The sequence below is a fragment of the Diorhabda sublineata genome, chromosome 4 (assembly GCF_026230105.1).
Source record: "Diorhabda sublineata isolate icDioSubl1.1 chromosome 4, icDioSubl1.1, whole genome shotgun sequence".
Lineage (NCBI taxonomy): Eukaryota > Metazoa > Arthropoda > Insecta > Coleoptera > Chrysomelidae > Diorhabda > Diorhabda sublineata.
Window position 1 is genome coordinate 16,516,749 of NC_079477.1, and position 24,967 is coordinate 16,541,715.

The 24,967-nt window shown below is 30.2% G+C and overlaps 2 protein-coding genes across 6 annotated transcripts; one reads left to right on the plus strand and one right to left on the minus strand.

The window, feature by feature from the left end:
• Positions 1-1,275: 1,275 nt before the first annotated feature.
• On the minus strand, positions 1,276-14,532 carry LOC130443598 (E3 ubiquitin-protein ligase Topors-like). Its single transcript, XM_056778350.1, has 8 exons — positions 13,988-14,532; positions 11,709-11,902; positions 11,004-11,105; positions 9,450-9,587; positions 9,057-9,358; positions 8,351-8,621; positions 5,028-5,111; positions 1,276-3,299 (listed from the first exon to the last, which is right to left on the minus strand). The coding sequence occupies exons 1-8, from the start codon at positions 14,135-14,137 to the stop codon at positions 2,717-2,719; spliced, it is 1,824 nt and encodes a 607-aa protein (XP_056634328.1). The 5' UTR covers positions 14,138-14,532; the 3' UTR covers positions 1,276-2,716.
• Positions 14,533-14,799: 267 nt separating this feature from the next.
• Positions 14,800-24,597, plus strand: LOC130443095 (probable phenylalanine--tRNA ligase, mitochondrial). 5 transcript variants are annotated; one of them, XM_056777556.1, is made up of 4 exons: positions 14,884-15,178; positions 15,219-15,904; positions 17,550-17,743; positions 24,028-24,597. In XM_056777556.1, the coding sequence occupies exons 2-4, from the start codon at positions 15,289-15,291 to the stop codon at positions 24,514-24,516; spliced, it is 1,299 nt and encodes a 432-aa protein (XP_056633534.1). In that variant the 5' UTR covers positions 14,884-15,178; positions 15,219-15,288; the 3' UTR covers positions 24,517-24,597. The 5 variants fall into 5 exon arrangements, with proteins under 5 accessions (XP_056633538.1, XP_056633534.1, XP_056633536.1 ...); XM_056777558.1 differs by having other exon boundaries at positions 15,237-15,904; XM_056777561.1 differs by having other exon boundaries at positions 14,884-15,107; positions 15,237-15,904.
• The last annotated feature ends 370 nt before the right edge of the window (positions 24,598-24,967 follow it).

The following is a 24,967-nucleotide window of genomic DNA, read 5'->3' on the forward strand; positions in this document are numbered from 1 at the left end:
CTTAATTGGGTCACATCTTCAGCCATTAAATAGAAATTCTTACACCAGTCTTCTGGAAAATTATTCAAATAGCGTATATATATATATATATATATGTATATATATATATACATATATATATATATATATATATATATATATATATATATATATATATATATAGCCACCATAATATCCCTTAAATCTTCTTAAATCTTTGAACGTGTACGACAAACCTTGACATGTAGACTATGCTTATGTATTTTGGAGGTGATTATCTCCAGCATTTATTATGAATCATATTACATCGTATTACATATTACATCGTTACTCTTTTCAACTCAATTTATTAAAAAAATGATAAATTATAGTTTTTCTCTACAGTTATTGGTTTTAGGAAAAAAAATTAGAGAATAAAAAATATTTTTAAATGAAACAAGGATTATAAGTTATAATTTTTTCATGACTTCATCTTGAAAATAAAAGGGTTGCTAATTTCACCCACTTTTAATGTAACAGGAATATTGAAAAAATACTCCCAGTTAGTCCTTTGCGATTGCAGTAAAATTACAGAATTTCAAGTCTAGCATTACTGGAATTTTAGAAGAAAAAATGAAAATTCAATTTTACTCAACATCTTTTTAGGGAGATATATCTGCTGAGGAAGTTTTGTAATAGAAAAGTCCCATCTTAATTTTGTTTTATGAATTTAGAAACACCTTGTATATTTAAGTTGTTATAAATTATGAATTTATAACTGCTTTGTATTTATTGCGCTCTCTTCAATACGCAATTGAAACGATATCTATTTTTTAATAAATATTATTTTCGATTATTTACAGCAATTTTGATTAATTAAAAGAATTGTGTTCTAGGATAGTTTTATTTGTTTTAGTAAATTCGTTATTTAAAAGTTGTTTCAAGCTTTTTCACCTTTATTTTAATTGTTTAATTGTAAAAAGCTGTTGTCGTCCCATTTAATATTAATTGTTAACCCTATCTAATAAGTCAAATGATGCTAAATACTGTTACTGGGAAAGCGTCTTCAGCCGTGTCCATAAGGTTACATTGCACATTGTTATACACTTATATTTTATGCCATTATAACATTAACAATTTTCTGAATAAACTATTTGTGAGTGCGTTGTAGCCACAAATAATTTTTGCGACTCAATAAATTATCCTTTACTAATTTTTGTAGAATCAACATACACCTCCCTCTTGCCCTGATATTGACCGGTTTCGTTTCTAAGAAGATTAGATAAGAGATCAAGGTGATTTTTAAATAAAAACAAGTTTTGAAAGGTAAATAAGAATTTTCATGTATTAAAGATTAAATTCTAAATGAACCAAAAATTTTATATTTGCAATAATTAAAATATCAAAATAACTAAAGGAGACTGCTCACAAACAACGAAACAGAGAAAATTACCTCTTTATTATATTTACACAATTTATTCCAAATAAGTCAGGGAAGTTCCTGAATATTGTATTTATGTTAAAAATTATCAACTGTTTTATTACCTAAGAGTTGTCTGTACTAAATATTGAACACCTATCTGTCTAGTTTCCAAATTTGAATCAAATTATTTTCTTTTGTATTTTCAAGAATTTTATATAAACTATAGGTTCCAATTTATTCAATGAATAGTAAGTTAAAATTCAATTTATTTTTTTGAAAAATGCCCAGCCATAAAAATACTGCATATGAAGCTAATAGAGCTATCAATTCGCTTGAAGTAGGTAGTCTTCAGATAGAAAATGAGGACGTGTTTCAGGTCAGTGAAATTGTCAATATGGCTTCGTAGACCTACAAATGGTCGACCTCAAGTCAACACCTCAGTACAAAATCTTTTTCTGACTATATCTACTTATGAAAAGCCTCCGAGAAGAGGGTTCTGGACTGCTTTTCATGCGTTAGTTTCATTTAAAACAGTATGGTGAACTTATGCTTGGGCTAATGAGCAAAAGAATTAATATATTGAATAGAAATTCACTTATATGAAGAGTTTTTCTGATAATCGTCAATTTTGTGTATGGGCTCTTTCTAGAGTGCTTTGTGAAAGTGTACAGAATTGTTATTGCTTGATTGATAATAATCGACCGCAACTTTCAAGTGAGGTCTAAAAGGCTTAGGACACATTTGGCATTGCTCCCTGTACCACTAAACTTCAATCTTCTCTAACATGCTTGGGGCAACTCTAAACAGCCCTGAATTCTTATCAATCACCTCCTCACATACACTATAAGAACACACAGCGTTTTATGTAATTTTTCAGAGGCGTTGCATGATAAAAGGTACACAACCTCGAATTTTTATTTACTTTAAATTACAGGTGCACTAGGCAAAAGGGCACACAGAAGTTAATATAAAAGAAAAGTCGCATAATAACATGTAAACACTTGGTGACCAAAAATCTCATTTCACTATCACTATGAACTTCCTTAACTTAAAAGCAGTCTATGTGGAAACATATATGAACTGATGCAAAAGAAATTTTGTCATGATGTAACAATGGCATTGATGTAGAAATTTATATTGACCAAAAAAATATAGTCAAATTGTGAAATATAAAGTTATCAAAAAATATTGTATTGTGGGCGAAACTCCATATCTTTATTGATAATACACAAATAAAGTATAAAATAAGAGTTAACATGTTATAAAATTATTTTGGATAAATTAACTGTACAACTTAAATAAGAAAAAGGCATTGACACAATTTATTACATTATCTTAAATTACAGACTTAGAATTTGAAATATTTTCATTATCAGATGAATCATAGTTGCATTCGTATAAGCATGAATTACTCCAATTTTCTTTTTTTATCTTGATGTTTTTTATAAGTTCACTATTCTTAGAGGTTGTTACATTTGGCTCCCTTTTTATTGGCTTTATTTCACTTTTTACTTGGGGTTTACATATATATTCGTCGTCACTAGAATCATCTAAACGAGTTTTATACATAATACAATTACGACTTGGTCTTGTAAATCTTGAACATGTTGGAACATCTAAATCCGATGGAGATTCTCGTCTTGGATTAGTTCTAAGGTCTACAGCTTCCGAGTATTTCGAACAACTTGGTAAATCTTTATTTTCGCTACTGCTATTTATGTCTTCAAATTCTTTGGTTGCAATTGAACTACTTTTCGAAAATGTTTTAGGGCCACAAGATTTTCTTTTACTTCTTTTTCCGTTTATTAGATCAGCAAGAGGAATATCAGAATCGGAAGTATAATTTCTTTCTTTCTCACTTTCAGAACTTGAGGGAAGTCGCTTTTTTAGTTTCGTCACCTTTTTCTTCCGTCTATATCTGAAAAAATATATAATTTTAATGAATAAATGTGTCTATTCATCACGTTGAAGTTATCAATTTTAGGTGAGGCATTAAACACATAGTATACTTTTATGTATGTATATATGAATAACAAAATGATAGACTTGGATGATTGTTTCTAATGCATTGTCAATCCATAAGTAGAAGAAATGCAAACGTTTTCAAATTATAATACATATCAGGTATACTCGTATATTTTCAATTGGTCTAAAATTATTCACATGCTGACAACATTCGAACAAAGATAAAAAATTTTTTTAGATTGGAGCTTTCGATACAGATATAGTTATATGGATCCAGTATGTTTGTAAAAGGTGGAATTATTTTAAGGCATATTTAAATACAGAAATGCAAACAGAAAAAGGAATAGTAGTAACCTGAACCACTGAACAAATTATCTCTTCAAGATATTTTGGTGGAAATAGGTTGATAAATGTTTGTTACATTCAATGGCAGATCCATTTGCTCAGCCCATGACCCATTTTGAAATCAAAAAATTTATTATCACATTGTCACATTCTAACCTATTATGTATAGACTAGAAGTCTGAACCTGTTGAAGCGTTCCTTCAGAACAAGCGGGAGTTCCAGAGATTCACATCTTAGTAATTAAAATGGATCACGTTGTTGAGTAACGTGTAGTGATTAAGTACTTGAGTTAAAAGTGTACGTAAATTCACGAAGTTCATATTACATAGTAAAAAGATGACGTCGTGAGTTTAAATATATTAGAGAGTCGCGTACAGACGAACATGCAGGTAGAGCAACCACAAACACTACCACATATGATAATGTTGCAATGTATCGTGTTGCAAGATCGATGTGTGACTATTAGACAAATAGTTGGAGATAATGGTCTCTCATGTGGTACATCTTACTGCCGAACTGAACATGAAAAGATTGTCTGCACGACGGGTATTACGAATATTAACAGATGCACAAGAACAAACTCAAAAAAACATTTTTAGTCATATTCCAACGCTGTATAGCCAAGACAAAGTAAATTTTCTTGAGATCCAACAACGAGTCATGAGTCATTTATCCATTACTATAATGAAAAGACCAAAATGGATGGTAAGGTGTGGGATATTGATGGTTCACTACTGATGAAAAAATTTAAGATGCTATATTTAGCAGGGAAGATAATGCAAATAAAATCTACAATTTCAGGTGCTTATTATGACAGTTTAGTTAAAAATTAAGTGTGTTTATAACAGAAAATTACCGGGGCAGTTGCGCAAAGGTGTTCTCTTACATTAGGATAACGTCATAGTGACAGGTTCGCCATTGCAACATACACAAAAACTTTTTGCGAAACATAAAGAACATTTAATGAAGTTATATTATGCAGTAAATCAGTAGTTTGTAGATATTGAATAATCTTTCTTCCAGAACACATTAGAAATGCTGGAACATGGATGGGAAAAATATGTTAAATCTAAATTGACTAAATTTAAAAATAAAAAATGTGACTTCGCCAATTTTATGTTATATGTAGGTCAGGGATGTAGTAAAGAGATCAGCCCTACGTATTGAAAATAGCTAATACTTACATAAAATAACTATATAAAGTAAAATATAGTCACAACTACAAATAAAATTTCAAATCTGGGTCACTGGTATATGAAGCTTATATCCTCATTTAAATGCATGCAAATACTACCAGCATTGGACTAAATAATAATATAATTAAATTATATCCTACCTTTCACTAGCTTTCCAGGAACTATCACTGGAACTCGATGAACTGGTAGATCTAGACCGGACCCTGCGAGGCCTTTTTCTATACCTGAAAAATGTGATTTAGTACAATTTATTTCTAATTCAACTAGTGAAGAAAACTAGATTATTTGACTACTTAATGTTTCATTAATTTGAACAAATTATTTTCTTGGAATTTACTATTTCTTACAAAAAGCTATTGCTAATTAACCATCTGATGCGTGTCTCAATAATCAAGTTATTGTACACAGGTAAATAGAACTCACTTGATTTCTCTTACTAATACTAAATTTTTAAAAGAATTATCAAGTGTGAGTCTTCGGTCAGAAATTTTTTTATTCCAAGTTACTGGGAGCTATAAGGAATCTTTTAAACTATTGTTACATCTTACATATGGAGTACAAACCAAATGCCGATGTCCTTTGAGAAGCTAATCAGTTACTTTGGCTTGTACATTTTAACGTCACTATGTATTTGTATGCTAGACAGTTTCTTACTGCTCCATCAGTTGCATTCCCGATCGTCCATGATGCCTATAGTGTTCAGATGGCGTCTTACATGACCATGTTCAATTAAAAGACCAGTCTCTAGCTGCATTCCGCGCTTGGAACAGCTGTTTGGTAAACCTAGCAGAAGGCTCACCTATGTGTGCCTTAGCTTGTTACATACAGGGTGTCTAGACCTGACGTGCATCTCAATTCCCGCAGTTTTCCCGCTTTTTCCCGACAACTTTTTCTAATTTTCCCGATATTAGTAAACCAATTTTTAGTAATATTCAATAAACAATAGCATTCAATACAAAAAAAATAATTATCGCTTTTTTATTGTTTTTTCATAAAGAATGATACATATTAGTTACTCATAACAAAATATAAATGAAATATATTATTGAATTAATGACTACTTATATTAATAGCGAATCACAATAGGTTCATTTATTTATTCTTTTCTAAATTTTTGATTTGGTCATTTAAAGCTGATGTTTGTTCTAAGAAGTTCTTTCGTTTTGCTTTCAATACTTTAACTTCTTCTGCTTTTCTTTTTCTTTCATTAGACTCCTTTTGTTTTTGTGCATCTTCATTTTTTTTATTCTGACAGAACTCCACATATCTACTATGCGCCATTCGCACGTTCAACATCATTTTAGATGTGATAGATACGTGTTTGATACCCTCTGCCGCAGTAACTGCATCATAAATGATGCGCAAGCAACTAGACTGTTTTCCGCCTGATTTACAACGATTGCCTCTTTGTTTACGGAAAATCCGCGCTCAACTGCTGCATTTCCATGAGATAAAATGAAAATTATTTCTAGAAAATTAATCAAGTTCGGGCAGGTCAAACAGGAATCTTCTATCAATTCTATCCAAAATTTATCAAGCCTTTTTACACTTCGATTATATATCTTCATGGATTGAATGGTGTTAGAAAATTGTAGAATATCTCGATACTCTTTTTTTATTTTGTCAGCCGTCGAGCCAGAAATCAACTTGTTCGTGTCAACCAGAACAGCCAAGCAAGAGTCAAGTCGCTGTAGAGCTACGTTGGATTGATGTGCGATTAAATTTGGATTCACACAAGTTATGTACTTTGTAAATTTATACAATAGAGGTGATCGTTCTTGAATTTTTTTAATAATTTTAACGAAACAATTCTTACAATCAATCATGAATTTAGTCAATAATTCACCAGAGGGCTTGATTTTAGCATTCTTCAATGCGCTCTTAGTTGAAAATCCTATATCAATTTTGCTAGCAAGAAGCAAATTATGTATTGAAACTACAACTTTCTGTGCATTTCTCCGAAAATTCCCGATCTCGAAAAAAAATCCCGTTGTTTTTCCGTCTTTTCCCGCTGCCAAAAAATTCCCGCTATTTCCCGATGGCTAGACACCCTGTACATACCAGGTGTTTCTCTCCATCTCCGAGGAGTCTATTTTGCAAGTAGACTACTGAGGAATATAATAGCAAAACTTTTGACCACACCAAGAATGGGTTCTGGGCCTGTTGGTTGATTTGCTGATCTCAATCTATCTTTGTTGTTACCTGAGTGACTAGGCACCTAAACAAGCTGGACCTTGCAACCATCACTCACCAGATTTTGTAGGACTTTCTTGCACAACAGCACTAGCCTAAAGCACACCCTTTCGGCTGTTATGACACATTGAGATTACTGCGTTTCTATGGCGTTGATTGAGTATTGCCTGTCCACATACCATCACAGGGAATACTTATGCTTGGAATACAGTGGCATATTCCCCAAACAGGAAAGGATCGCTTATTTTGGGGTCTCTGTGCATTGAGTGGCTCCATTATTTAGTATTGCGTGTTTAGAGATTCCACTCACTGTCCTTTGTAAGTGATGTGTGCAAAAAATGCTATTGAACTATTTATACAAGACTGTTACAAAGATTGTGGTAGTTTTTGAAAAGTAGGACTCATATTCCTAGTTTTTGAGTAATTATTCACATTATAAGCAAAAAATACTCCAGAAATGACTTTTTCCCATAAAACCAAGATGCTATTTGTTGCATCTTATTTAAAAGCTGGCTGAATAAGAGCCATAGAGATTTATTTTTCCTAAACATATGTAAGACATTTGCTTGTTTCCTTTTCCTTGTCTATTCATATCAACATATATATGTTGATACAAAACAGTTTCGAATGCTGATTTTGCAAACATAGATTGAAATAAATATGTAAGGCTGACCCAATAACATAGATAGGCACAATTATACATATATACAGATGTGTTGAAAAATCTCTGCAAGTGATTATAAAAGTAATAAAGCAAAGATAGAAGCTTTCTGGTGTTTTCTTTCCCTATCGGTGGCCCACTCTTGGATACCACAAAATAATCAACAGCTTTTGAGTTGTTTCTTGTCCAAATTATTATATCAGTCTAAAGTATTTCATACTATGCCATTTTTTGTCAGCAGAAAATATTCTTTTATTAAAACATAATAGTTTGCTCCAGGTACATTGTATATATCCTTAGCAGTTTCATTGTTCATCAAATATTTGCCTTTTATGATTAATTTTTTGTAGTATTTTTGACATAATTGGAAATTGGATAGCTAGAACTTGATTTCAAAAGCTTCACGTTGCGACTCACTTGCCCCCCATGTAGTGGTCCCAAAATAGTATTATAATAGTGGTCATCTCAATAGTAAACTTTAATAATTATAAACTTTGAGGTGTTGACGTTTGAAAATGACTAATAAATATTATTTACAATCTCTATAGGCTTCAACAAAAAGATTTTCAAAGAAATTTTTTTATCATTTGTCACAAGAAAAATAATTACCTTTTTTCTCTTGCTTCTTCCCTTGATCTTCTCTTGTGTTTGAGGCGTAATTTGGGAGGTAATACTGGAGTCCTGCACTCTCTTTCCCTTGATGGTGGCTCAGGGCTGTTATCTGGTATATGTATAAGTTCTGGTGGAGGAGGATCTTCTTGAGAAATTAAAATTGGTTCATCAGAATCTGTATTCACAAGATCAATTATAACTGGTTCCTGTGGATTTGAGCTACCCACTATAATTACATCACTATCATGTCCACTGTCAGAAATCTCCTCTGCAAAAAAGGAATTTCCAATTATTTATTCAATAAACAAAAAAAGCACTTTCAAAACAAAAAAGGCAGCTAAATAAGTTGGATAGGGACAAAGAAAAAGTAGATCAACTATAAAAGGCTACAAGGTTATCGATTTTATGGCAAATTTGTGCAGAGTTGCCACTGATTTCTATTGTAAAATTTGAGTCTATATGAAGTATATAATAGTTATATGTTTGTTCTAATTGTATAGATTCTACTATTTGTATCTATGTTTAATGAGGTTTATGTACACTCTAGAACCTAGAACAAATTCTTCATAAGCAAATTAAAGGAATGTAGGGATGTGATGTATTGTTGAAAACTTCAGATTTTATATGTATGTTTTATGTTCACTTTGCAATCAACACATATAATATATGCCAAAATACAAAACTATATTAGAAATTCACTTACCCTGAGGTGTTATTATATATGGAGTTGGTGGTCTTTCAGTATATATCACTTGTCGGTCATAACCAATCATATCAAATGGGGACCTCATAAAATTATAAAATTCATGTATAAAATGATCAGTTTTATTATCCAAGTATTCATAAAGTAAATTACGGAATGTTCTGCTACAAATATGATAACGAAGTAAATGATCCAATATTACATCTACAAGTCTCATAACCAATTGAGTGTTTTCATAAAGCAGTGCATTCAATTCCCTATTTAACCAGGGAACAAGTCTTGTGCGAGCTCCAGGACAATCACTACAAATAAAAATAAACATATAATCGAACTTTTTAAGTTCACAAATGAGACAAATACAAGAATACAACCTTATCATTCTTATGTACTCACCTATAAAATGATGGAGATACATCTCTATAGCGACCAGTAACATCAGGAGGTGCAATTACCCATAGATTTCGTATGTAAATAGACCTACGAAAACTAGTTGTTGTCGCAGTCTCACGACGTCTTCTGTGAGTTATATTTCTGAAAAATTTAAATTGGTATGGCAATATAGAATCTGAATAAATGAAACAAAACAAAATTTGTAACCCAAGAACTCTGAACAGGGTGATCTGTTTCATGAATAACAAAATAACTAATGTTATATAGGAAAAATTCACAGAAAAAAAAATTATACCAAAAAATTATTATTCAAATAAATTTGAACCCCGCCATTTTTCACATTTCAGTCCTCCATCCACTGTGATATACTACACAGTTTAGAAGAATGAATGATTTAAAAATCTAAACTTAAATACTGTCTAATCACTATCACTAAAGACGAAGAAAAATTCGGTTTAAAAGATCTGATCGTTCTGAATCAAATCAAAATAACAGAAATGATAATAAAGGAAAAAGAAATAGATTTTGAACAAATTAAAAAATAAAAAGTATCAACTGCTGATATTTCTTTAGTGAAACTGGGAAAAACAGTTTCACTAAACAAAGTTTCACAAATATTAACTAACCAAATTGAAGAACCTTTAGGGGAAGAAATGTATTATTAAACAGCATGCTTCTATGGATATTATTTAACATAATTCTATAGTTGAGAGTAGTTTTAAATCATTAGAAAGTTTAATAGAATTAACACCACAGAAACGAGAGCTTCCGGAAAATGGCACTTTATAGTACTCTTAAATTCTCCCAATCCCAATTTTCCAAAAATCCAATTTGTCTGCCTTTGTTTACAATGTTACCTTAGTGACTTCTGTTAATTTTTATTTTTTCAGATAAGGGAATAAGGAGCTATTTTTCAGTAAAATTATCAAATATAATATTTTAACATAATTTTGCTTTTTATTTAAAACCTGAAACAGTATGAAAAAAAACATATTATGATACACAGTCCGTGAAGTTATTATTAGGGTACTCGATTAGATATTCTTGACTCGGCTCCTTCTTCGTCTCGTCCATAAACATCTAACTCGGACCATACTAAATCACTTCCCGGATTTATAACGTAAATAACAATTACACTGCGTTACATTCCAGATAATGACTTGTGGAACAGATACAAGGACAACATGTTAAAAGTCATCAACAAAGTATTCTCAAGCAGTATCCATAAACTCAAAAATACTAAATAAGTGAGCAATTTTGATGAAGAGTTTTAATTTTCTTTATTTATGTTATTAATCTATTAAGTCTAGTTAAGAAGTTGATGAGACTAAAAAATGACAAAAGCTAGATTATTTATGCTTGTGAAACATTAGTTCAAAAAACACTGATAACAATATACATTTTAGGTGGGTTATAACTGAGGTGATTGTGGTATTCTGAACATTTAGAAAAAGAAAGAGTTCCAAATATGGTACCATACAGAAAAACCCAAAAAAGCTTTGAAAAACTGAACAACCATAAATGGAAGCTAATTATGTAATAAATTAAGATTTTTACCTTGAAGTGGGATATCCACTAGTACTAACTGAAATTTGTGGATGTGTCAATAACATCTGCTGGATAGCATGTTCTCCATGAGTATCTACAGTAAAAGTGGTTCTGAAAATAAAATAACCCCATTACACTCTATTCTTCAAATCATTTAAGGAACCTAGATCATAGTAATGCCCAAGTTAAGCTACTACTTCATGATACACTTTCATTATGTATAAAAAATATAAGGATTATTCATTTCTTCTAAATAATCTATAACAATCTATTTGGCTGCTTATATTTTTGACAAATATCTTTCTCATCTTTTTAATTATTATGCCTGAGTAGTCACTTCTGTTCTATAACCACACAACTTAGTTAATAAATGCCACATTTCCACAAAACATTAGTAATATATTTGATTTGGAATGAGGCGTATCCCTTTCTGGGTACTTCACTGCTCATTTAAAATCAACTTTGTTGACCAGGCTCGTCACTTAATTTGGTCTCGTAGAAATTATAAACATTTTGGGGAGAAACGCCTTTTAGTGACTTCTCCAATTTATCATCAAATACTTTTCTGCATAAAGCAAAACAAACTTTTATTTTCGGCTTTTCTAAAACATATTAGATTTTTGTGTCTTTAAACCCATTTTAAAACTATTTGTTTAGTTATTAAAGATAATAATTGATTGTTATAATTATTTATGAGGATCACAACTAGTTTACCTGAAATGAAAATGATGTCTAGTAGATTGTGGTGGTTGCCCAATTGGAAGAAATAGGTATTCTTCATTATCTATAATGTGAACTTCTTCAGGTGGTCTTATCTCAACAACATGTTCATCGTATTCTTCATGACTTTTAAAATTATGTATGATTCTTGTGAATGGTTGTTTACATAATGGACACTCAGGTTTGATCTAAAATAGTGAAAAAGCATGTCAAAAAATGTCACATCAAATTTTTCAAGGTTGCAAGAAAACACCATTATATTTTTTTTCTCTAACATTAAATTTTTCAATAAATACCATGAAAATTGTATTTTAGCATATAATATAAAAGATATATTGTAGAACAAGGATTACTTACATTACTATAAACTATTATAAATATTATAAACTTATTTCAACAATGATAGGAAGATAATTGAAGAAGCTAGAATTATTTTATCATGCAATTTAGCCAAAAAAAAATTTGGAGACAGTCTGTAATTTGAAAAAAATTCAATTTTTTGCATACAATAATAAACTATACTGGTGTCCCAAATTTAGACATACAGCTCTACTGTTTAAATTGAACACTCTAATTACATTATTATTATATATTAATTGATAAGTGATTGGATTAAAAAAAATAGTATTGAACTGTCAACTGCTTTTTTACCAAGCACATGCTTGCCTCCAAACAGAAATTTATGGTAATATTATTTCCTAAAGATTTTACACCTCTTTGCATTCAAGACATTAAGGGTACCATTTACCTTTCCTAGAGGATTGAAGCACAAGGCATACAATTATTCATTTAATGTTTGGCTCAAAATTGAAAATGCCTGTTTTTTTTATTTTTCAAATCATTTACAGGAAGGAAGATATTGACACAGCCCTATATTATTAAACAATTAGCAGAAAATATAATGGTACGAATATGACAATTAAAAACTTACATGATTAACCTAAAAAAAAAACTTGGCATATGGAGAATCCGAAAGAATTAAGGAACTGATAATGACAAAAAGTTACTATTGTCAAAAGTATGAGTGAAGAAACTCTAATCCTAGTTAAATTGGTATGAATAGGGCTTTTATCCGCATAACTGACAAAAAAGTGCAGTAAAGTGGAATACATGACCCCCAGCTTTTAATTTAATTGATAAATGGAATAACTTGTTAAACTATAGGAAAATATGGAAGTACATTCATAGGATTTTATCATATTTTATGTAAATGAACTTGTAAACTGACAACCTAATACCAATAGAGAGACTAAAGATGAATAGAAACTAAAATTGAAATATAGTCAGTTTGAAATTAACAAAAAAAAATCTGAGAAGTGTATGGGCAACTGAAACAAAAATGAAAAGTACAGAAAATTAACCACATATAATGTCTACCTAGATACAATTATGTAGAAGCAAAAAGGAAAAGTAAACCAAATTGCATATGAAGTTGAGTAAAAACTGAGGTGATTGGGGTATTCTGAACATTTAGAAAAAGGAACAGTTCCAAAAATGGTACTAAATATAAAAACCCAAGAAAAAGCTTTGAAAAACTGAACAACCATAAAAGTAAACCAAATTGTATATGAAGTTAATTATATAAGAGATTTAAATAAAAACTGAGATATATTGAAATAGTAGGAACACCCTTTTTGATGTGTGTGAATCTCAAATTGTTTAATAAATTGAGAATCTCAATAAATATAAGAAACAAAAATATGAAAAACATTACTAAAATTTGTGAAATTTCTTCAATTTTTTCTTACTTCTCTAACCTTTCTATGTATTTTTCTTGATAATTCATCTTGACTTTAGGTCTCTTTTGATAGAAAATTAGTTTCAAAAAACAGGTAAAAATTGACATTTCAGTCTATTTTGGACTTTTTCAAAATTTGACTTGATTTTTTTACCTATTTTTTTGTAACTAACTTTTTATCAAAAGACACCTATGGAAAAAAAACTTCATAGGAAACGCAGAAGCAATGAATGTTGATTCAACAAAAATAATTAACAAAAAAGGGCTCGTGCAGAAGGGGTCAAAAGCAATGGGGACTATTCCCAAATTACACATGTTACTTACATTTGCACGTCAATATTATTATGCAAAAAAATATAAATAATAGTCAATATATATTAAAGTTATTGACTATTATTATCTGTGTTCATGAAACTACTTACCAATAACATACTTTTTTAAATAATATTTTGTAGAAAATTCAGCGATGATAAATAAACATTTGCACTAGTATAAAAATAGGTATATTAAATATTTATTTAATTTTGGAACTTACTTTTGACCACTCCAAGAGACACTTGAAGCAAAACTGGTGCATACATGAATCAGAAAAGCATTTATTTGAAAATGCTCCCAAGCAAATTGCACAATTTGGTGGTGGACTTGATGAACTGTAATATTTCACATTGACTTGACTCTCCGCCATTATTTTTTTTTAAACTGGTTAATTCCAAAAAATATTGATTCCGAAAAACGATCAAGAATCTACATTTGTCATAACCGTATGACCTTGTTGATACTCAACCAATAAATGAAAGATTAAAGAAAGAAAATCAACTAGCTAGTGACAAGTTTCACAAATATTCACAGAATGAAATTATAATGTAGAAATTATCCAAAGTAAATAATTGTAAAATAACATTAATTCAGAAAATGCATCCGCCATGACACACTCTTTTCAAAACAGAACAGTAACACAAACGCGTAAAACAATAAATGATAAAAAAGTGAACTAATGTACTATATAGTGAACATGAACCATAGATCAACCACATCCTACATGAACAGCCTGGAATATCTCTATGTTGCCATATACATCTCTCTTTTTCTGATGTTCATTTGAACAATTCCGAAAGATCGGTTCGTTTAGATAAATTTACCTACCTACATAGATAAAAAAAAATTAAATAAACGACTTAAGTTCATTTCTACAATATGTATATACGCTTCTAGATTAAATAATTTTAACGTTTACGCTCAATTATATCAATGCTGGCGAAACGTACATCGGGTATAATAGTAGTAAAAGTGTGTATGTGATTTCATCATTAGCGTTTCTAGAACTTTCTGGTTACCCTTCCAAACACTAGAATTAGTTCATAGATAAACCGACTAGTAGACTAAATCTTAAAATTAATTGAATGAAGATAAAAAATCACTGCATGGTGTTTTGTTTTTGTATGTGTAATTGAAAAGCGAATAATGAAACATCGATTTGTGTAAATTAGAAAAAAATTTCCGTTTGTACACAGAAATAATTCAAATAATAAAGGATGTATTTTTATTGAGCTTTATATTCATTTCTTTAAAATGTGGAAACTATTTTATGTAAAGTATCGTTGTTAAAAATTAGAATGTATTTTACATTTGTAAACTAATATAACTGACAACATTGTGTAAGACATTTATAACCTCAAAATAATAAAAATAACCTAGTTAAATAGATAACTTTGATATCAAATTTGAAGTATGTATTAAGTTAACGTATGCTCCTAATTCAATTTTAGTTTGAGATTATTTTCTAGATTTATGATATTTATGAGAAGAATGAATAGAAATGTTTAACTCGAATTCAAGATGCTAAAACTTTCAAATACCTTATTAATTCAACAATGGACAATTCAGATTAACCGAAGATTTTTGTCAAAAGTTGAGTTAAAGACTAATGATGTTGTGTTACTCAACCAAAATTATTTAAGAGATGAATACACCAATATTACGGAAAAAGTTTGTGGCTATATAGGCAAAAATATATACTTAAAGGATTATCATCCCCTGAGCCTAGTAAGACAACGAATAGTTAACTATTTCTACAATACTTATGTTAACAGAAGAGGAAATCCAATTTTTTCTATTCATGATAATCTATCACCAGTGGTTAATGTTAACCAAAATTTTGATAGTTTACTGATTCCAAAAAATCACCGATCTCGGAGTAAAAGTGATTGCTATTACATAAATAAAATATATATGTTAAGGGCACATATGACAGCTCACCAAAGCGAGTTAATCCAATCTGGTTTAAATAATTTTTTAATTATAGGGGATGTATATAGAAGGGATGAAATTGACAGTACTCATTATCCTGTGTTTCACCAAGTAGATGCTGTTCGTTTAAGATGTAGGGAGGAAATTTTCTTGAAAAATGAAAATTTAAATATTTTTGAAGAAGGAAATAATACATCCTTCACAGGTAATATAGTAGTTGCTCTTTTTATATCCATAATTACAATTTTTTACTAAATAAATAAAAAATAACTGAATTTTGTATTATTGTATCTATAAAGATGTCTGCATATCACTGATATCATTCTTGTAATGAAACCTTAATATTTCTATTTATTTACTGATTAATAACAAGGGTTAAAACTTGATCCATGTAAAGTTTTCTAGGAATTTCTACCAAGAATATTTTTTACAAAATTCACAGAACTTTTGTGATAAAATTTAAATGGAGGGGACATATAATGACATTATAACAGTCTACATAATTTTACTACCAAAAATTGAAGATTAAGGGGATAAAACATTTTAGAATATGTGTTTTTGTAAATATTTCACAATTCTCACCCTCTGAACCAAAGACCCAAAAATAAAAAAATATTGCAAAGTTCATCTAATTCAAAACAATCCATTAAAAATTGTGATCTAATTATTTTTTATAACGTCAAAGAAAAATCAGCTTGTTTGAGCGTGATGCCATAGTTCGGTTTAAAATTGAAGCAACAAAATTTTTACAAATTTTCTTCAACTATTGCAAAGTACACTTGAATGTCAAATAAAACTTTTCATCCTATGGTAAAGGTTATTTGCTATAAAAAGTTTCAGATAACTAGGGAAATTCCACACTAGATAGTGCTAATGGCCAAAATGCAAAAAATTTTTATTGGCGTTATAAAAAACGTGAACTTCTTAATAATTAAATAATTTTATTTTTTTTTGGGTCTTTGGTTCAGAGGTTCAGATTCATAAAATATGTATAAAAATACATGTTTAAAAATGTTTTATCCACTTAATCTTCAATTTTTGGTAGTAAAATTATGCCTATTGTAATGTCATCATATGTCTCCTCTATTTAATTTTTATTTGCAAAAGTTCAGTTAATTTTGTGAAAAAATATTCCCGGTAGAAATCTGTGGATAACTTCTCGCAGATTAGAACTTGTTGCATTTTCTAAAGCAGAATATGGAAGCACCTTAGTGTGCACATAATCACTTCTGTTGTACCTATTTTAACTATGAATTCTCACAAAAAAACGATTTCTTTCAGAAAAGAAATTGTAGTGAAAGGATATTGTGATTAGTATTATATTTGTTTGTGCATTGCAATAAGATGTTGATTTTCGTTTGGTAAATATATAAATAAATACTACATTATACTATGTTCAGTAGTGGTTTCCACCCTATTTTTGGTCATTAAAAGTCGAAAAATTGGGTTGGGGGGTTTTGTGCACATTGAGACTTTCAATCAGCTTGCTTTAAACTATCATTGTGCCAAGTTTCAGAAAAATTGGCTGCTACCTAATATCCATAAGGATTGAGCGGGGTCCTTTCCATTCACTAAATAAATAATTTTGAACTTCACACATATTACAAAGAAAGTATAAAGAAAAGGAATTCTAATTAATTTTTTTTGTAAATTTCTAAGAGTTTATCAATTTTATAAATCTACTTTGGATACTATAGTAATTTGAAACTGATAAACAAATTGAAAATATTTAGCATTAGTGTTTGCAACAACAATAATATAAGGAATTGAGTGGCCACTTTTAGCGAAACATCCTGATTTACACTTGCAATTTAAATTATGAAAATTTAATGGTTTTTTTAATATTGTAGGAAACCAGGAAAAACAAGCTTGTCATACTTTAGAAGCAGTGAAGCTAGTAGAATATGAATTAAAAGAAACTTTGTTTGCCCTTGCCAAACAATTGTTTGGAAAAAATGTGAAATGTCGTTGGGTAGACACAACTTTCCCTTTCACACAGCCTTCTTGGGAGCTGGAAGTCTTCCACAATGATCAATGGATTGAGGTAATACAAAGGTTTACATTATTATTTATGTCCCGAAAATACTTTATCCTAGTCTTTTTATTTGAGCATGCTTTTCTAATGGAATATGTATGCAATTAACTTGATCAAAAATTAGAGTATGACAGAGCCAAGTATTTCAATGGATTCAGTATAGAAATACAATATATTTTTAAAATATATAGATCAAAAATAACCAGTAGATTTTTTCATTCTAACTTACTATTGCTTAAAACAGTAATATATGACAAAAAATAACATTCAAACAGTGTTTTCTCCATAAATTTCATAATATGAATATTTGACAAATATCTTTATCCCCCTCTTCATCTTGATTCAGCTAAACTGTGCTTAGGTTCCAATGAAAGTGAGTTTTCTTCATCACCCATTTTGATTCAATCCGTGCTTAGTCCAACTGACTTCAGAGTCAGTTCAGTGTGAATGTTTGTTGTGTCAACAGTTTAATTAATTAATTAATTAATTAATTTATAATAAAGTTAGTATTGTCAAATGTCCGTGTAGACGATCACAATGTTGGAAGCAAGAAAAAACAAATAACTGGCAGTAAAAGAGCTGCAGCAACAACTAAAAGGTATAGAGCACCCAAAAGACCCCTAATTTTGGAACCTTGCAAACATAATAAGCAAGAATTAAATTCAGGTATAGAGACCTAAAAAAACGCATTTTTTGAAAAGCCAGTTAAGGCTAGGCAAGAAGTAATATTATATATCTAGTGCCTTGTTCTAATTGTAAGGCTGTCTACATAGGGCAGACATCTCAGTATTTAGAAAATATAATAAAACATCATCAATACAATAAAAAAAAATAAAACAAAGTTTCAAAAATTCTTGAAACGGTATGAAATAAATGAAAAAGAGAATTTTTAGAAATGGTTCCCACACCGGGTATCCCAATAAGAATGACTCTCGACCATATCTCGGGAACGGTTTATAGTACAAATCCGGAAAAAAAAAATTTATAACAAAAGTAACCTCGAGAAAAACCTGGAAATTATTTACAGAGTTGTAGGTCCACCGCCAGAGGGCGTAATTAAATACCAAAAATTATAAAATAAATAATTTACAAATTTTGCCTGATTAAGATGCCTTTAAACTATGATTATCGTATTCTTCAAGAAATTCAGCGTATATTTGATTTGACAACTTTTAGTCTATCTCTTCAAATAAGACGTGGGGGGAAGCGGGAACTTTATTATGAAAAAACGCCTGTAAGTCCAGTTCTACTTAACCTATCTATGCAAACTTAGTCTTTTTGAAGAGAGTCCCTTTCTACCAATGTAAGAGTTATAATTTCGAAACAACCTCATGAGTAACGTATACGCTAGAGGCCCTATTTATTTATTTTTTTAAATCTAGCTATCCTTGAAAAGCGCAGTTTTAATCAAGGAATATAAAAGTAGACCAAAATAGCAACAGAATGGCGAAAATCTTTTTCGTATTACGAGATATCCTAAGAAATGTGTAAATTTTAAGTATTCTCCTTTAAACATAAATTACTACGGGTTGACTGAACGGATTTTAACACTTTTTGACTCCTCAAAATTGTCTTTCCTTGTTCTATTAATAATAATTATTATGTCAATATTACTTATGCTGTCACCGGGAAACTGCGTTATGGAAGTTAAAATGGAAATATAACTTAAGGTACCTCGCTAGTGACGAGCTAAATGTTCCAATTGTCGCCAATCATTTTCGATACAAGCGTTTATTCTTTGAAGAGTAGTTGAACATCAGTCTCAATTTCTGCTCTCGAAATACTATGAATGGAGTTTCGTATTCTCTCGATCATGTTATCAATAGTAGTGGTTCTAATTGCACAAACAATGTCTTTAATCCGGCTCCAGAGATAGAAATATAAGACGGTTAAGTCTGGTGACCTAGCTCGACAAAAAATAGGCCTCCACGTCCTATCCACCTATCAGGGTAAGCATTATCTAAAAATTCTCTAACTTGTCTGGAGAAATGCGCCGGACACCCATCGTGCTGAAACAACATAGACCTACGAGTTGCTAGTGATATATCTTCTAGAAGAAGTGGTAATTCATCCCTTATAAAATTTAAGTAGCGTTCCCTGTTAATTGCGTTGTCAAAAATAAAAGGTCTAATTATCTGACCATCTATAATACCACACCATACATTCACCGACCATTGCCCCTAATACTCAACTTCTTCCATCCAGCGTGGATTATTCTTTGACCAATAATGCATATTATGCCGGTTAACTGAACCATCACTACTAAATGTAGATTCGTCTGACCACAAAATACGTGACAGTAATTGAGGGTCGTCATATACCATATGTAGTGACCAGTTGGAATAATCCAATCTCCTGTCGTAATCACGATCAACCAATTGTTGATGCAGTACTATATAATATGGATGAAATCTAAAAGAAATATAATGTCCTATTAAATATCTTTCCGGAATGATAAATAAATTATTATGTTAACATATAACCGTGTCCTCAAATAATATTATGCGGATATATTTTGTTTAAGAAACATATCTTTTCACATCATAATTTACCTGTGTCCTGTCAAAATACGTTGAACGGTGGTTCTGCTTATTCCCAAGTCTCTACTTATTGCTCTAATACTTAAATGCGAGTTAAATTCCACATATACCAAAACATTTATTGTGTTTTCCTCTGAACGACCTCTGCCGCGTCTTCTAAATATAGGAAGATTTACATTTCCAGTGGTTCTTAAAAGGTGTATGAGTCGACGAAAAACTCTGCTGCCGAGATAACGTCTTAGGGAATATACCATAGCCGCAACAGTTGCATTTCTCATACATTCAAAGTAAATGCCTATCATCAAATATTTCTTCGTTTGTAAGAATCATCTTAGATATAACTTTCAAGTAAATTTTATATCGAATTTAATGCACACAAATCGCAATGACACGTAAACGAACAAATTACTAGGTTTATTAATTTGACACAAGACATACATTTTTATTTTGTTTTTTTCATGGCCCACTACTTGTTTTTATATATTTCTATTTTAACTTTTTATTATATTTATTATTATATTGTTATTATATTCTATTATTAATAGAACAAGGAAAGACAATTCTGAGGAATCAATAAATGTTAAAATCCCTTCAGTCAAACCGGAGTAATTTATGTTTAAAGGAAAATGCTTAAAATTTACACATTTCTTAGAATATCTCGTAATACGAAAAAGATATCGACATGCGTTTTTCGCTATTCCAATTTTCGCTAATTTGGTGTACTTTTATATTTCTTAATTAAAACTGTATTTTTCCATCAACATTTTTAAAGGATAGCTAGATTTAAAAAAATAAATAAATAGTGCCCTCTAGCGTATACGTTACTCATGAGGTTGTTTCGAAATTATAACTCTTACATTGGTAGAAAGGGACTCTCTTCAAAAAGACTAAGTTTGCATAGATAGGTTAAGTAGAACTGGACTTACAGGCGTTTTTTCATAATAAAGTTCCCGCTTCTTATTTGAAGAGATATGGCTGAGAGCCATTCTTATTGGGACACCCGGTAGATAAGAACGAGAACGACGTCAATAGACCTAAATAATTTAAGTAAAATTCATGGTTCTATTTTATAAATTTTAATCTATTATTTATTTCTTATATTTTTTCGAATTTTTGAAAATTAAAATGGAGTGCCGTTACTCAAAGAAGAAAACAACTACTTTTCTGACTAATACTGCGGCGAATATTGAATCACATCTCTAATGACTCGCAATTGCAAGGAGAGGGTTGTAACCACTGATTAGTTTCAATATTTTTTCGTCTCATCAGAGCAGCGTAATAACCTCTCGTTCGGAGTCTCTAATTTGAACCGAATATAACACCAGCGAGCGCTGCTATTTGGTTTATGTAACTAAACATTCCCTGGCAGACGCTATTTGGTGCCATTTTACATACATTATAATAATATATTTTCAATCATTGAAGTTGATGAGTTTTTCATACCTGATTCACCTGAGTAATGTCATGGTCCACCTCGTAGTCATTGCGAGACCCCATGTTATGGCTGACAGATATGAGACACTCGCTGGTTAAAATTTCAGGTGTTTAGTTACCTGTTACTAGCGCCGCGAACTTAGCATCTTATGGTAATAAAAGATTAGTCATTCGCTGATAATTGGTCAGTTTATATACATATTTAGTCAATTTTATTCAATATTAGATAAAATGTAATAAGTTGCTTTTGTTCTAATGTGCATGGTTTGGGCCTGTCAATTATAATGGGATAGTGAAAACTTCTCTATGAACCAAACGAAGTTAGGAAATTTGCGTAACCGGTACAGTGAAAAAAAATTTGTGTCTGTCATTAATGCAGATGTCGGAAAATATCAGTAGAATTAAACAAATATGCAAATATTCTTTGACTGGTTATAGAAATTGTTTTACACTAGATAACAACAATTTGTAAAATTAAATTTAAAAAAAAGTTATATGCTATCTATCTCTACTAGCTATTGTAATGATCTAACTCAGCCCAATGCGTTTCACTACGAGTTCAGGAGTCTTTTTAGCTTTAGTATATCTCATACTGGATCCTTAACTTCGAGTCCTTGCACACTTCTAGAATTCTTTCAATGTATTCTTTTATTTTAATTAATCGTTTAGTTTTCCTTAATCACTATGTTTCTGAGACTCCTCGTTTTGTTTTCTCGACACTACTTCTACACTCGATTTTTCTTTTTTGGTAACTCCCTGTTTGTATTTCCGATTACTACTATAATTTTGTCATTTATTTTCGTAACTAACTGTTTAGTTTTCCGATTACTACTAATACACTCGAATCTTTTTATTAATTTTCGAAACTAACTTTCTTTTTGTTTTTTTTTTTGGTTTATAGTTTTTTTAACGATTGTCACCTTTTTCATTATGTTCTTATACGATGTCTGTTTTTCGTAATACAATGAAAGTACATTCTCGTAATGTTTTTTTCTTATTTATATAATTACAAGGTTACAAAAATTGAAAATGTAAGATTCAACATTAATTTATGGGTCATATATCATTACGTTATTTTAAAATTAAATGTCGATTCCTTCATCTGTATAATTAATTCTGTGTACTTATAAAAACATTATTTAACATTATTATAAGGTTCCTCACTCTCTTAATTTTGCTAAAACAAGTATTTCATTACAATATATTTACAGTGCATTTCAGTAAAAAATATTTTACATTCTATACAAATAACAAGGAGTACTCTGGAGAGTATTTAAAAGTGCCATCTTTTTTGAACAATTTAAATTTAATCAAATGTAATTACGTTCCTAGTTAAATCATTGACCAAAAATAAAATATTCTCCTCGGTCAGTTTTCAAAACATCTATTATTTATAAAATTGTGAATTTAAGTTAGGCAACCTAATCTGAAGAATTTAAAAATTCTGGTTTTAATTTTTGGATTTCCTTACTATACAAAATAGATAAAGTACTTAATTCCGGGTAATACTCCTAATGAATCCGTTACGAGTTGTATTGTGTACTCGGACTACTTTTTCGTTTACCTGAAATATCTCTACCCCGAGTTGATGCATCCTTATTTCAACGGATTAAAAGTCGTTATAGCGTACCCTTTATTTCACAGTTTCCATTATCATCAATAAATAAAATACCATGTGGATCTTGAAAGTAAAAAACCAGTTTCTTTTGTTGTTATTTCATACATTGAAGTTTCGTTTTCAATTGGCTTTGTTTCCTTATTTCCTTTATTCTACGATTTGTAATGTGAATAAGCATTCTCATCATAACACAATTTAGACTATCGGAGAAACTTATGCATAAATTTGTTTTTCTTTTTACAAATTGTTGAGTGAATAAGAATTCAACAGTGCTGAACTACCTTGAAGATATTTATGCTCAATTTTTAGAAACGACAAGTATTAAGTTTTTGTTAGTTTTAATCGGCTCAAAGTATGCTTGTTACAATAAAGACTGTTTTTTAATCTTTTTAATTGACCAAATATTTACATAAGCTAACTAATTTTCAGCAAATACTTCTTAATCGCGCATAGGTACAATTTTTTATTATTTTCGCAAATGAGGTGCTAAAATTTTATAGATGACTTCAAAAAACTTGAACCCCTACTAAAAAATTTTCTAATGGTGACTAATCAATAAAAACCACTAACTTTGTATGGCCATTTTCTGACCTAACTCAAATTGGTCAATTGACATTCCACTCATAAGATGCAAAAATCGCGGAGCTCCGGCCACTTACTTATAGATCGAGAAGATGGTATGATTTCCAATTATTTTTTAGGTTCTTGGTTGTGGTATTATGCAGCAAGCGATTTTAAACAATGGTGGAGTCACCGATAAAATTGGATGGGCGTTCGGTATAGGCCTAGAACGTATTGCAATGTGCCTTTACAAAATTCCAGATATTCGTCTATTTTGGTCAACCGATTCTGGATTTTTAAACCAATTCAAAAATAAAAACGTCGATGATAGTATTATCTATACTCCAGTTAGTCAATATCCACAATGTAAAAATGATTTGAGTTTCTGGATTCCTCCTGGAGAATTCTCTAGCAACGACTTCTACGATTTGGCAAGAAATATTGGAGGTGATTTAATAGAACAAATAGAATTAATTGATGAGTTTACACATAAAAAAACGGGAAAAATTAGTCATTGCTATAGGATTACTTACAGACATATGGAAAAGACACTTACTCAGGAGGAAGTAAATGCTGTTCATAAAGATATTGCCAATAAAGTCGAAGAAATTGGAGGTACTGTTCGATAAGATAGGTGTAAAAAAAGTTGTAAATGAGGTTTCTGTCATAATTATAGTTTTTTTTATTATTAAAGATCAATTAGAACTCCAGACATCATTAATTTTCAACCTTATCGACCATTAGAAAATACTAAGTCTAAAATAAAAATCAAACTAAGTACCGTCTATAGTAAGTAATTTTACTTATAAATATATTTTCCGAGCTTTCGAATACTTATGTATTCATCGTCTGAGAAATAATTAATTAAGATTGCCGGTGATTTTTGATATTATTAAAGCTTTTAAAAATTTTAAACTCATAGAATTCAATATTCAAATTGGCGTTGATTTTTTTTATCTGTTTATCTGAAAGTTTGCAAATAATGTGACGTGCCATTAAACATTCTAAATATCTGGGATACTATGGAAACATTCTTTATTTTTTTAATTAATTTCGAAGAGGTTATACATGGAGATTTAT

Bases quoted from the DNA above. Each gene is read 5' to 3' on its own strand.
- LOC130443598 (XM_056778350.1), bottom strand. From the start codon at position 14,137: ATGGCGGAGAGTCAAGTCAATGTGAAATATTACAGTTCATCAAGTCCA. The intron at 11,106-11,708 runs GTAAACTAGTTG...TTTTATTTTCAG, and splicing joins AGACATCATTTTCATTTCAG to AACCACTTTTACTGTAGATA. The intron at 5,112-8,350 runs GTAATTATTTTT...CACATTTTTCAG, and splicing joins GAAGAAGCAAGAGAAAAAAG to GTATAGAAAAAGGCCTCGCA.
- LOC130443095 (XM_056777560.1), top strand. From the start codon at position 15,289: ATGCTAAAACTTTCAAATACCTTATTAATTCAACAATGGACAATTCAG. The intron at 15,905-17,549 runs GTAATATAGTAG...TTAATATTGTAG, and splicing joins AAATAATACATCCTTCACAG to GAAACCAGGAAAAACAAGCT. The intron at 17,744-24,027 runs GTAATACAAAGG...ATTATTTTTTAG, and splicing joins ACAATGATCAATGGATTGAG to GTTCTTGGTTGTGGTATTAT.